Genomic DNA, 13,474 nt, shown 5'->3' with positions numbered 1-13,474 from the left:
TATCTGTGCAGTACGTGCTGATCCTCAGCTCCACCTCTCCTTGCCCCATCCCCACCAACGATCCCGAGTCTCCAGGACTTCCTTCCTGCCATGCTGCCACCGCTTCTGCATGCCATGGGCTAGGTCTGCCCCCCCATCACATCACTAGAAAAGCTTCTCTGGCCTGGACTTGCAAGTCCTGCCCTCTTCTTGCTCTCACCCACCTCCCAAAGGCTCCTCTCTATGGCATGGCTTCCTCTGCACTCTATCTAGCCTGTCAGACTCATGAGCCCAAACCTCTCATCACTCTGCTCAGGATTTGCATCATTTCCACTTAATAGTTCACTTTCCCCCACATCTGGCACATATAAACCCAAAACTTAACATCTGGTCCCCGAACCAGCTCCACTTCCAACTTGTGTTCTCATGAGTGATGCCACGAGTCTTTCTAGGTATTCAACTGGAAACTGCTTTACACCTTTCCCACCAACACCCTAGGGACAACCATAGAACTCTTTCTTCTTACAGCAGGTCTCCATGTATTTTCTTCTGTTTCCAGTGCCTGGAACCCAGTCAAAGTCTTCAAGCCCCTCTCCCTTAAAGTCAAACCAGAATCCAGAAGTGAACCCAAAAGCTCCCTATTTCGTACTCACCAAACCTAAACTTTCAGCTGTACTATGTAGGCTTTTATTTATTTATTTTAAAATGTTTTTATTTATTTATTTTTTTAGAGAAAGGGAGAGTGAGAGAGGGAGAGAAATATCAATTGCATGTCTCCTGCATGCACCCCAACTAGGAATTGAGCCTGCAACCTGGGCAAGTGCCCTGACCAGGAATCGAACTGACAACCTTTTGGTGCACAGGACAATGCTCAACCAACTGAGCCACACTGGCCAAGGCACTAATTGTCTAATGGTGTCCCCTTAACAAAAGGAACTCACTCCTCTGTTGTCTTCCCAACACATCTTTTACCTGTTCCCTTCAGTCAGGCCAGCACCTGTCAGGGATCCAGCCACTCCTCCAGCCAACAAACTGATCTGTGCCATAGTGTCAGCAAAGCTAGTTCTCAAAGCGGGCAGGTTTTACCTTAAAAGCATCCACTTGGGCATTGTGACTTTTCACAGGATATACAAGATGCTGAAAATGCTCAACAAACTCTTGCCAACAGCAATAGCAGCCTTGGGACATACAACTGAACTCAGGTTAAAAGAACTGAGTGCTGATTCTGATTCTGGTGTTACCTACCTCAATAACTTTGGACAAGCAATTCTAGCCTCAGTCTCATGTATAAAAATAACACTACCTCCCTGTCAACCTCACGGATGTGACAAGCATGAAAAAACATATGCAATACTCAAACAAAATACAACAGAGAACTTATTTTGTCTGCATAGCCTCTATTTTTCATTACACAATAAATAATTAGTACTCTCCAAATGGGCAATTCTATACACCAGAATACTTCTCTACTGATATTTGTCTAGTCTGTGGCATAAATTTAGAGAAGATTGGTACATTTCCTTTAATCTCTACCAGTTCAAGTCTATAAAAAAATTGACAGAGTACAGCTCATGAGGTAGTCATTCCCCTTTAGCATCTAGCATTTTCCATATAGTAGCCTTTCAATAATTAACTCCAACTGAAAAAATGAAGTCCCTTTGAGTGCACTGTTAGACACGGGAGGTAGACAAAGTCTGTAAAAGGTTACTCCCCTCCTTTAAGGGGATGTACAGAATTAGACTGTTATAGTGGAACTAATAGGAATGTCTGTTATGGAAAAGGCTACTCCTTTTTCTTATAGAAACAATATATCTCCATTTAAACAAAATCTGACTAGAGCAATGCACTTCTTAACCTACAATAGAATCGACTAGATAATCCCTTCTCGAATACTTAAAGTCTCCTCAATTCACCCCCACTTTAAAGTCTCTTCTTTCTAACCGTGCCCCTTTGATTTCATGACTCTGTTGTCCCTAATTGTTTTCTTGCAAGTCAGGAATATTGTCAGCCAATCTTTTCCTTAGTTATAAACAATTAAAAAACAAAATCAAAGCTAAAAAGGATAAGGGGTTAAGAAACATAATTTTTAAATTAAGTACTGCACAACCTTGAGCCTCTGATTGGTCATGTTCAAGTTATTGTCAGGACAGGAGGTTGCTTTAGATGTTTTTCACCTTCATTTTGAGTTACTAAAATCCCACCCAGCAGATGGCTTAGAGGCCTTATCACTGAGATGCATTTTGTATTAATTATGTGAACCACCCAAAGCAGGGAACAACTCAAATGAGACCCATGCCAACATCCCTTTACACACAGTGCAATTACAGTGGAAAACGTGGGCATTCCTACCAAAGACCTTCATCACATACAGGCAGGTCTTCAACTTTTGTCAAAAAATACAACTTTCTTCAGGTAGGTGTGGCTCAGTGGTTGAGCATTGACCTATGAACCAGAGGTCAAGGTTCAAGATTCCTGGTCAGAGCACATGCCCTTGTTTCAGGCTAGATTCCCAGTAAGGGGTGTTCGGGAGACAGCTGATCAATGATTCTCTCTACTCTTTGATGTTTCTATCTCTCTCTCCCTTCCTCTCTGAAATCAATACAAATGCATTTAAAAATTTTACCCAAAATACGGGAGTGAGTAAAGAGAAAGAAAAGGAGAACCGAAACTTCAGTTTCTGCTGCAGGACACACTGAAGTTGTGCTACCGGCTCAGACCCTTCTTGGTGAAGGAGCCTCTTCTTTGAGAACTCCAACGTGTTAGCTACAGCTATTCACCATGAAAACCAAGAAACAAAGTCCTCAGGTAAGGCGAGGTGTTTGTAAGAATACATACTCAGGCACAGGTAGTTCCTGAACACAAGGATAGTAGGCGGCTGCACAGCTAGGGAACACAGGTGCTTCTGAAGACTCTAACCATGCCACACTGAGCCCAGCAAATTTGGGGACAAATGGTTTGACATCTGCTGACAACTTGATGCCCTGAGGGGGAAAAAGGAGGTTATAGCTACATATATTATGAGATCAACCAAATGTAAACAAACTAAAAAACCAGTGGCTCCTTTCTAGCAGCTCCTGGAAGTAAATGCTAATCTCAGTGCTGTTGTTCAAATAACTCTGCCTTATACTAAAGATAAGCATTTGCCAACAATTTCTCCCCCAATGCTTTTTTTTTTTTTAGAGAATACTTATTGTTTAAATCCTCACATAAGGATATGCTTATTGATTTTAGAGAGGGGGGAAAGAAGGCAGAGAGCATTCGAGGGAAAGAAACATCGATGTGAGAGCATGGCTCAGCGGCACCACCCCCTTCTCCCCCACCACTGGGGACCAAGCCTGCAACCCCTCGGTGTACAGGGCGATACTCCCCTCCGGGGCCCCACTGCTTTTAACTGGAAAAACCAGTTTACCAAATATTAAAAGTGAAAAATAAGGACACCAATTAAGTGGGAGTAAAATTCGGCCCAGATTACACAGTAGGACCACAAGTGGTGTTTCCTTAGCTTCAAACTCGGAACAGGGGCGTTGTACCCCCTTCAGCTGCAGCCAGGGGTCCGCCGGATCGTAGCACTGTCGGCAATCACACCCACGGGATACTTACCTGCAGCACCCAAAACACCCCGCGAGTTCATTTCCACTGAATTGCTCAAAAAATTACACAAACCATTTGTTTTGTTTTGTTGAAACGCAAAAGGCATTTTGCTAGAAAATCGACCACCAGAGGAACATGGGAGTAAAACACGAGATTTGGGCTCCTAGACACGTAGTGAGAGGTTTACTTCCACGGGCAGCTCTTGAGCACGCGCTCCGTCCGTCTGAAGCCACTGTGCGCCCCACTGTGCGCCGGGCTAAGCGAGGGCCCCGCTGCGGCCGCGAGCGGAGACTCCGCCTCAAACGTGCTCGAGCGAGAACTTCCGCAAGCCCCGCCCGGCCACGAGCGGGAGCCGGAGCGGGAGCCGGAGCCGGCGCCGGCGCGGCCTTCCCTCCGCCGCCGCCCGGGGAGCTCGGCGGACTCTCCTTGACGGCTCCCTGCGCACCCGGTCAGCCGGGGCGGCGTGGGCGTCGGGCTGGGGAGCTGGCCGCCCGCCCCTGCGTTCCGCGGCCCCCACACCTCCGGCTGCCCGGCCGCCGTCCTCACCTCGCCCGCGGGCTCCCGCGGCCCCTCCGACGCCATGGCCCGCGGCTTGGAGGCGGCCCGGCCCCGGAGGCCAGCAGCCGCCCCGTCGGCTGGGCGAACTAGCGCCGAGCGCTCGCCCACCCCTCTCGCCACCTTCCGGGCGGACGCCAGGAAGTGCGTCACAGAAACGCGCCCAGGCCAACCCTGCTTCCGGCGGGAAGTGCCCGCGGCGGCGCCGGGGGGCTCCGGCTCTTACCCCGCGTGTGCTGTTCTGCAACGGCAGCGGGAGCGCGCGGGATGTGCGTGGGCACGGCCAGCGAGGAGCCCACACGGTGGGAGGCACCTGGGGCGGGCGGGCGGGGATGTGCGAGGCTGGGGACCCGGGAAGTGCACACCCGCAGCCCTGCAGCCCTGGAAACCGACTTGGTGTCCTAACTCCCAGCAACGTAAAGCACTTTGGAAGTAACCACAGAATTTAAAACTACTCCGTTCTTTCCAACAATGAGGCATTGGCTATTGTGAAAGGTGCTGGGAAAGGTAGAGATGGAGTAGTAACCTGGTTTACGTGGGAGAACAGTGCCGTCACAGGGAGGCAGGTAGGGTGAGACGGACGCTGGGCCTGGGGCCCGCGGAGGTGGGGGACGCTGCGGAGTGGGTATGGCGGCGGCGGGACCCGGAGGAAGCTGCAGGCATTAGATTTAAGGCTTGCTGACAGGGTAGGCAGTTTCACCCATAGGGGTTGATTCTAGGAAACCTGTGCCTTGCACTGAGAAGGGTTGAGTGACTACCAAGTATTTCAAGCAGGAAAAATGCAGATAGCTCATTCTTAAGGTTTTCTTCTGCTCGGGTCCCACAGGTTAATTAAACATGCTTGGACACACCCAAAACCCCAGGGTCTGGAGAGGGCTAGGGTTTGGCCATAGTAATCAATGGCGGAGGCTGGGGACGGGGGACTTCTCTGCTTCCTCTGTGTTCTTTGGTCTGCCCTAGATGGAATGCTTGCTTAGCAATTCTGGCATCGTTCTGTTAGCTTGCTGTGGGGACCCTGTTTAGAGTGCACCGGATGATCAAGGCCACTCTGAGCCTGGGACTAGTAATCAGAATGTTCAAGGCTGAGATACCATACACATACCATCCACAGGTCCAAGGACTATGTGCAGGTGCACAGCAAGCACAACTCTCAGGGTCACTGCACTTCTATAACCCAAATGATTGATGTCATTGTTGGCAACTGGCCTTCCTCTAAGGCAGGGGTCCTCAAACTTTTTAAACGGAGCCAGTTCACTGTCCCTCAGACCGTTGGAGGGCCGGGCTATAGTTAAAAAAAAACAACTATGAACAAATTCCTACGCACACTGCACATATCTTATTTTGAAGTAAAAAAACAAAACGGGAACAAATACAATATTTGTATTTGCATGTGGCCCGCGGGCCGTAGTTTGAGGACCCCAACACTAAGGAGTATAATACATGTCATTGACCAGCCAGTGTGCTAGGTCAGGCACAGGGGATGTAGCTACCAGAGAGAGAAGCTGCTGAGCCAGACAGCTCAGGCTGAGTCTAGAGAAAGCATGCGGCTGCTCAACTAATAGGTGTAGGTGCAGAGGCCATTAGAGGTGCTGCTGCTTTGTGGGAAAGCTGTATTAGCCAGCGTGCAGCTACCTGTACAGGACTCACTACGAAGAACTGCTTTATCTGATGGCTATATTGCCACTAGCTCCTACAATAGACTCACTCTTATACACCTACAACTTCTCATGGCTTCTCTGAGACCCAGCAGAGGGGCTCAGACCCGACACCTGTAACTAGTGAGAAGATAAAGGAGGAACTTGGACTAGAGTTCCTAACAGTTAGTGTAGCAAATAGGGTTTGAGAAGGGACCTATACTTGGGCATATTTGGGAAGAATTTTAGAATAAATGGACCCAGAGACCCAGAGCTCTGGATGTTTCTGACACTTGCTGACCCTGGACCTCTAGTGGATGGGTCCCTGGGGGCAGGAAGTTCTAGACTGCTCCAGTCTTTACTGTGCTCATGTATAAAGACACCCCTTTCTAAAGAGACAGAGGACCACCCAACTTTGGTCTTATATTTACCATAGCTCATTTAAAAGGATTCTTCAGCATACCAATGAAGAGAGACTGCATTAACTTTAAATTATTTCCCAAGCAGCTAAAAGGCAATTTACAGTCACAGAATACATATGGGAATGGAGGGTGTGGTGTTTTTTTAAGGGTGCTTTTGAACTTCCAAAAACGCTGTGATTTATAGGAAACAACCCCACCTGGCCAATGGAAAGGGAGGAACAGGGGTAAGTGGTTTCTCCCAAGGCCACTAGATGTGGCCGTTCTTAGGTAAGTGGAAGCAGCCTAGAGTATTGAGTTGGACTCTTTTTGTTCAAGTGGAAATTCTAGACAATCCTCTGTGAACTAGACTAATAACAGAGCTATAAAATCTACTTTAGTAAATTTATCCCTAGTTCTTGGTTTCTTCATTAGTAAATTAAATGGTACCCTCATCAACAAGCTATTTTAAACCCATTTAAAGTAAATTTATTTGCTCAGGACTAAAATTGTAACACTGAAACCATCCAACCTCTACTCATGAATTAATCTTAAAATAAAGTTCAAATAACTTCACAGTGATAAATGCAACATACAAACTTTATTAAACAAAAGTAACAGGTAAAGTCAAACAGGCACGTATATTTAAGAGAAAAAGTAACTAGAAGAAATTTTATCTTAAACACCTTACAGTAACCTACTTGTAGTTGCATTTAACTGAGCTCTGTTGCTGTGAAGAATACAGCTCATGCACAGGTATGGGTGAATGATTTGTACATTTTTCAAGTATTCACTGAATACTACTTATATACACATATACATTAAATTTGAAAGATTTAATTGACGATCCCCAGATATCTTCATTTTTGTTGATCTTTTGGAAGAGGTCGTCTAAAGAGAAGAATGTGTGGCTCTGTGGAAAGAGAATGTTTTATATCATTTTAATATAACATGGTTAATTTCCACTCAGAATTCAAAGAATTCTCAACTGAACCAAAATAAAGTAAAATAAATCTACGGTCAATTAATGTTACTTATTGAGGTAGCTGAAATGAATTTTGCTTCAAAGTCACTGTCCAACAGTAAACAGAAGAAAACCTGACAATGAGACTATTTCCCCAGTGTTTACTCACCTTGGAGAAAAGGGATGGTAAATAGAGAAACTACTTTGAAAGAATGGTTTTTACCTTTGGAACCTCAATTACAGTGAAAAATAAAGAGAAAAGTTATCTGTGGGGCAAAGACACCTAACACCTCATTCAAAAACCACCAGCTTATAAACCTGCATGTCTCGGGGATCCAGTTAAGTTCCTCGATTGCTTTTGCATTATCTGGAGAAACACCTCTTGAAATCTAATATGATTACATGCCCTAATCCCAAGAAAGTTGTGTATCTTAAGTTTTTTCTTAAAGTTTTATGTGGTTGTAAGTTTTTGACGCTGCTGCTTTTCTTTAATAAAAGTGGAAAACAAAATAGCTTTAGTTGCAGTTCTGCAGCATGCCTTCGTATTCTGTTGAAAGCATTATAAATTCTTGAAGTTAATTTATTGATAACCCATAAATAGAATATAACCCCGCAAAGGTTTAGTTTAGTACAGTGGTTCCCAATCTTTTTTTGGCCATGCCCCACCTAAACATGTCTAAAATCCTGATTTCTCCCCCGCCCCCTCACATGACATATACTTCCTATTATTTAAAAAGTGAACTATTCACATTAGGAAGCCTAAAAGGCCATTAACTTGGTCTAAACAAGCTTCCAACCAAAGAACATGGCATCCATGAAAGAGAAAAAAGAACAGTTGAAGTACTGAGGAAGAAATCACTAAGAAATTGTTTTAAAAAACAGTAATAATATGAAGTGATATGAAAAAGTAGCAAATAAAGTTTCAAAACAGAGAATTGAAATGCATAAATATGCCACTATATATTTATATACTGTATATGAGGCCCCTAGAACCATAAGGAATGCAAAAAATTCACTGTTAATAACTCATTCTCAAATTGCCTCCCTTAAAAATTAAATTGCCCCCTTGTGGGGTGTGTGCCCCACATTGGGAACCACTGACTCAGTATGTGGAAAACTCTGGTAAATACCACTTAATTAACAAGCACTCATAAATTTGAGTTCACTGGCTATGTTATCTCATTGAATCTTAAATATGGTTGATACCAATTATCCTTTGATAGAAGGCTAAAGGAAAAGACAAATCACTTCAAATTGCATAAATTTCTATACATAAAACTTAAGGGACATGTAAGTTACCTTAAAATAAGTTCTTAGTTTTTAAAGATGGGATACCATAATTCTAAAAATATTTATGGCATAATCTTTAAGGTATTAACAATGACACAAATCTATATATATAAAAAGCCGGGGACTGTAATGACCAGGCGACTGGTTGCTATGCCACCCACTGCAGCCAGTGAACCACCTGAATGGGGGCGGGGCTGGCCAGCCAATCACCAGCAGCCCCTCCCCTCAGCTGGCCCAGCCCTAATGGGGCAAGTGGGGCAGGTCTGGCCCCGATCTACCCCGATTGGGGATCTACCCCGATTGGGGATCTACCCCGATTGGGGCCGAGCTGACGAACCCCACCCATGCACAAATTTGTGCACTGGGCCTCTAGTTTAAAAATAAAACAGAACAGCTTATATTTTGACTCAAGTGATGTTTTGCAGGAGAGAAAAATGCATTATTTTAATTTTGGTATTTAATATAAAATTGGAGTAGGGAGGAAAAGAAATCATTCATTCAAAAATAGTTAACTTATCAGTTACTTTAGGATATCACTGAATACCAATATTACTAAAAAGTCAACAACCACAACTGCTACTATTCAGTTAATGTTTTCCCAAATAACAAAATTTACCTGGCTCATGAATCATGTAATGAACCCAGCCAAGACTCTGTTGGACACCAAGTCTCCTCCACTCCTCTTCTGACATCAGATGGGTTTTGGGTACTTGTTTGGAAAGTTCTCTGGGTAACATGACATGTCTGTTGAAAGAGATAACCAATGTAACCAAGTATTAGTGTTCTGTTTGTAAATGTACCTTTTTTACAATTATGATCACTTTACACATGCATCTTTAGAATACTTAAAATTTGAGAATTTTTTGTCCTCAATGTTCTTGAAAGCATGTTATGTGAATTGGTGTTTATCGTGAGGACTATAATCTCCACTACCTTTAATTCTGATTTTAGGAAGGTAAGACTGTGCAGTCCAAACCTAGAAGGCATTTTATCTAGGATTTTTTTTCCCCCAGCAGAGGTTTGCTAGTTGTCTCAATGTTCTTCAGGAATAGGACCCCTATAACTAAATTGGACATACACTCATGAAAAAAAATAAAATAAAAATCGAGATTTCCTTGCAGCTGTCTTTGGTCATGTGACTAAGTCCTGGGCAATAGGATATAAGCAGAAAATAGACAATTTATGGAAAGTGTCCTCAAAAGCAAAGAACATGCCCAATTCTTTTTCTCTTTCCTGTTGATTGTGAAGCAGACTGACCTATCAGGGAGGAGCTACAGAAGCCATCTAAGACCACAGAAGCAATTGCAAATTGAAGATAGTCCCTGATTAGAGCTGTCACCTGAGCCTCATGTAGCCTTTTACATAAGGAGAAAAAAAAGCCTCATTTGTTAACAGTTAATTTGGGTTTCCTATTACTCAGCATTGTAGATTTGTAGTAGATACAAATCCTTGTATACTCCAGAAAGTGCTTTATACTTTGTTTGGAACCAAAAGCAAAAAACACTTCAGCTTTCCATTAAGTTACTGACTTATACCCAAAACTTGTTTTTTTAGGAAGGCGTGCAATATTCTTCTGTGTCAAAACATACCAATACATCTTTGCTAAATTCTTAAACACAAATCTTCATTCCTCCTCCTCCTTAATTGTAATAAAATTATCTTTAGAGTATTTCTATACCTGTGAATCATTGCCTGGAGGTGAGAAAGGGGCAATCTGATTACTTTCTGGCACACAGGAAAAGTGAACCCATCCATAAGACTAATCTTTCATCAACCTAGTCTGTGGGTGGTTTGTTAAGTACCAATTTCATATTATTTAAATAACAAAAGTGAGCCTTAATACAGCTGTATTATGTTGTCAGACTGTCATGAGGTCAAGTCAAATTATGCTTACTATCATAGTTGGTTAAAATTTCACCAATTCCTGTGAACTACATGGTGATTAATACCAGCTACCTCCATTCATTCCTAAAATGCTGCTTTAACATCTACTTTTAAGGTTTTGCAAATAACCGGTTATTTCTATCACATTGTTAGTCTCAAAGAAAATTTTGCAATAACTAGATCTGTATTCTTATTAAGTATACCTACATAAATGTATCAACATGTTTAGAAAAAAGTGACAACCCCTACCTTCTCCAGAAACCATAGAAACAGGCTCACCATCAAGATGTCTGATTATAAAGGAACAATTTATAATAAGTAGCTTCAAACTTATAAGGAAATTCTACCTGTAGTTCACTTCATGGAGATGTTTTCTAACTATGTGTAAGAAAAATTACTTCCAAAACTCAATGTTTACTTCAGTATTATGGGCTTTTCATGGAGAAAAGTAAAGACAAATATAAACAACAAAGGTGCTACAAAATGCAATTCGAAAGTAGTTGTGGATAAGATTTTTAAAATACTAATATACAGCGTTTATAAATTTAAATCCATACAATCTTATAATACTTGTTCCAAGTGTTACTTAACAGAACTAAGCCTTGAAGTCCATTTACAAAGTTAAGTAAAAGAAATAGGAAATTGCCTTAGCCGGTTTGGCTCAGTCAACAGAATGTTGGCCTACAGACTAAAGGGTCTCGGGTTCAATTCCGGTCAAGGGAACATACCTGGGTTGCAGGCTCTATCCCCAGCCCTGGTTGGGGCGCGTGCAGGAGGCAACCAGTTGATATGTTTCTCTCACATCGATCTTTCTGTCTCTACCCCTACCTTCCACTCTCGCCAAAAATCAAGGGGAAAATATCCTTGGGTGAAGATTAACAAAGTTTTTTAAAATTTAAATTAAGTTTTTTTAAAAAAGGAAATTAAGTTTGCATTCACAAAAGAAAAGAATCAAAGATGTAGATAATTGCATACTGGCAAAAATAAACACTTGAAATCCACATTGCATGCTGTACCATCATATACAAACTTCCCTAGAAACACACCTCTGATTTTATTACTAATTATCGATGTGCCTTTAGAAGTATCTCTGAAGATTAATCACGGTTCTGCTCCTATAAAGGCAAGTGGCTTGGTCAAGAAAGATCGTCATCTTTAATTAATAATGGTTTAGAATAGATCACTTCAATTATGACAGGATTTTCTTCTATACATTAATACACACAAACCACTAAGTAAATTCGTCTTATTTAGTGCTCATCAATGATTGTTGGTTTATTGAAACTAAAAAGTAAATTACTGCCATTAGACCCAAAAAATGTCCATTTACTTGGAGCCCTATGTTTCAGAATTAATTTTCCAGATTTAGATGGGTAATACGGTTTACATTCTGCCCATTATTGTCTATGGCCGCTGGGCTTTGTGCCATCATATTACAGGAAACTGTGTAGTATGTAGTTACTATGTAAAAATAAGATAATCCACTTCATATTTATATCCAGAACGGCAACTTTTTCTGGTTGGAGAATATGAAACAATGCAGGATTACTAATCTCTAAAACGCTCCGCTTTTCTTCTGAGAATATAGATTTCCAAGGAGAGAGCGATGCGCAAACACAACGTCCTTTCTTCCTAAACAGCCTTCCAGCGATCTAACTGGAGGGGCAGCAGACGTGGCCCCCGGGCGCTCCCGGAGGACGGTCTCCGAGGTCTCGGAAGCCACGCCCCCGGGAGCCGCAGACCAGCCAATGGAAGCCGCGTTCCTCCCTCCCGCAAGGCCAGGTGCTAATTTCACAGATTAATTTAGCAACCAAGACTCGGCACCCCAGCTGCCCCACAGCAAAGTGCGGCCGGAGCACCGGCTGGAAAAGGCGCCCAAAGTCCACCCGAGCTCTGTTTAGTCAGAAAAGGAAGCCCCTTGAATAATTCCCTCGGTCACCATGGCTAACGCTCTAAACGACTACGTAGGTCACCCAATAAACACTTCCAAATCCCAATCAATATGCCAAGTTTTCGGGGGTTCCCCCTCAAGGTCATTTTTACTATCATTAACAGCAAAAGCAAAAAACACACACACACACACACAAAAACACGTAGTTCCTCTATGTAAACAGAGCCCAGAGGGCCGACGCGGCTGAGGCCGAGGACGGGTCTGCCCTTTAAGGCGGCGGCTTCGCCCCATCCGCGCCCCTGCCTCAGCCGTTTCACCCACCGAACAAAGAGCGGCGGCCGGTGCGGCCTGCGCAGGAGAGGAGAGGGGCGCTCGGCACGACCAGCCCCACTCAGCTCCCCGGGGACCGCAGCCCCGACTTCCGGCCTCACCAGAGCCGGCGGCCGCCCTAGCTGAGGAGCCCGCGGGCCGGCGCTCACCGGTACTCGTAGTGCTCGTCGAAGTACTTGTCTGAGTAGTAGATCTGCTTGTGGGCCATCCTGCCAGCAGAGGAGCGCCGCGGAGGGCAGCCACGGGGCGGGAGCAGCGGGCGCAGCGAACCAACCGTCCGCGTCCGGCCGAGGAAACGACTCGACTGCAACCAACCGACCACAAGCGGAACGATCTCGGTTTGAATCCGACAGCCCGCCGCTGATTGGAAGGGGACGCCGACCAATCATCTTTTGTGCAAAATGCGGTAAGGCGGAGCCGGCTGCCAACCTATCGGCACCGCGACTCCGCGACGTAGACTCCCAGGATCAGCCATTCAGAAGCCTGTTGCGAGGTTACCCCAGGGAAGAAGTAGATGATTGGCATGGCCTGGAGGCGGGGCGCTCGCTTACGTAAGGGGCGTGAATGAAGGGCGGAGACGGGGACGTTGAGGGCCCCAGGGCGCGTGCGTAGGGGTTTAGAACGTTCCTGGTCCGCGGTGCCGTTAGGCCGGCGCACCAGTGGAACTGGTGAGATGTCGCGAGGTTTGGCGAGACCGGGGCGGGGCTACGCGCCGAGCGGTCGCTGGTGGGCTGGCGCAATACCCGGATGCCTGGCCGGGGTGGCGTGCCCCGTCTCTGTGGGAGTGGGCAAGCAGAACGGCCACGCTAGACCGAGGGAAGCCCGGGCTCGGGGAGAGAGGGGACCAAGTGGGCTTGGGAGTAGGGACGCGGGGAAGCCCAGGTTGTGCCGCGGGGAATGTTCCCGGCGCCGGCCCGGTGGTGCGTGGTCGCGGCGGCGGGCCCATCCCAGAGGCCAG

The 13,474-nt window shown here is 45.0% G+C and overlaps 2 protein-coding genes across 16 annotated transcripts in view; both read right to left on the bottom strand.

Annotated features, from left to right (window-relative positions):
• Positions 1–4,248, bottom strand: part of SECISBP2 (SECIS binding protein 2) — a 32,587-nt gene extending 28,339 nt beyond the window's left edge. For all 15 annotated transcript variants that reach the window (XM_070400909.1, XM_070400911.1, XM_070400912.1 and 12 more), the window contains exons 1-2: positions 4,117–4,248; positions 2,815–2,960 (exon numbers count right to left, since the gene is read on the bottom strand). In XM_070400909.1, coding sequence (XP_070257010.1) covers positions 2,815–2,960; positions 4,117–4,152 — 182 coding nt within the window. In that variant the 5' untranslated portion in view covers positions 4,153–4,248. The remainder of the gene's footprint in view (positions 1–2,814; positions 2,961–4,116) is intronic.
• A 2,491-nt stretch (positions 4,249–6,739) lies between these two features.
• Positions 6,740–12,846, bottom strand: CKS2 (CDC28 protein kinase regulatory subunit 2). The gene is made up of 3 exons (XM_070400812.1): positions 12,666–12,846; positions 9,028–9,155; positions 6,740–7,070 (listed from the first exon to the last, which is right to left on the bottom strand). The coding sequence occupies exons 1-3, from the start codon at positions 12,722–12,724 to the stop codon at positions 7,018–7,020; spliced, it is 240 nt and encodes a 79-aa protein (XP_070256913.1). The 5' UTR covers positions 12,725–12,846; the 3' UTR covers positions 6,740–7,017.
• Between the last annotated feature and the right edge of the window lie 628 nt (positions 12,847–13,474).

The sequence above is a fragment of the Myotis yumanensis genome, unplaced genomic scaffold, assembly GCF_028538775.1.
Source record: "Myotis yumanensis isolate MYYU_CA2020_CCGP unplaced genomic scaffold, mMyoYum1.0.hap1 SCAF_21, whole genome shotgun sequence".
Lineage (NCBI taxonomy): Eukaryota > Metazoa > Chordata > Mammalia > Chiroptera > Vespertilionidae > Myotis > Myotis yumanensis.
The sequence above is the reverse complement of the archived record's forward strand: the minus strand, read 5'-3'. Positions and strand labels throughout refer to the sequence as shown.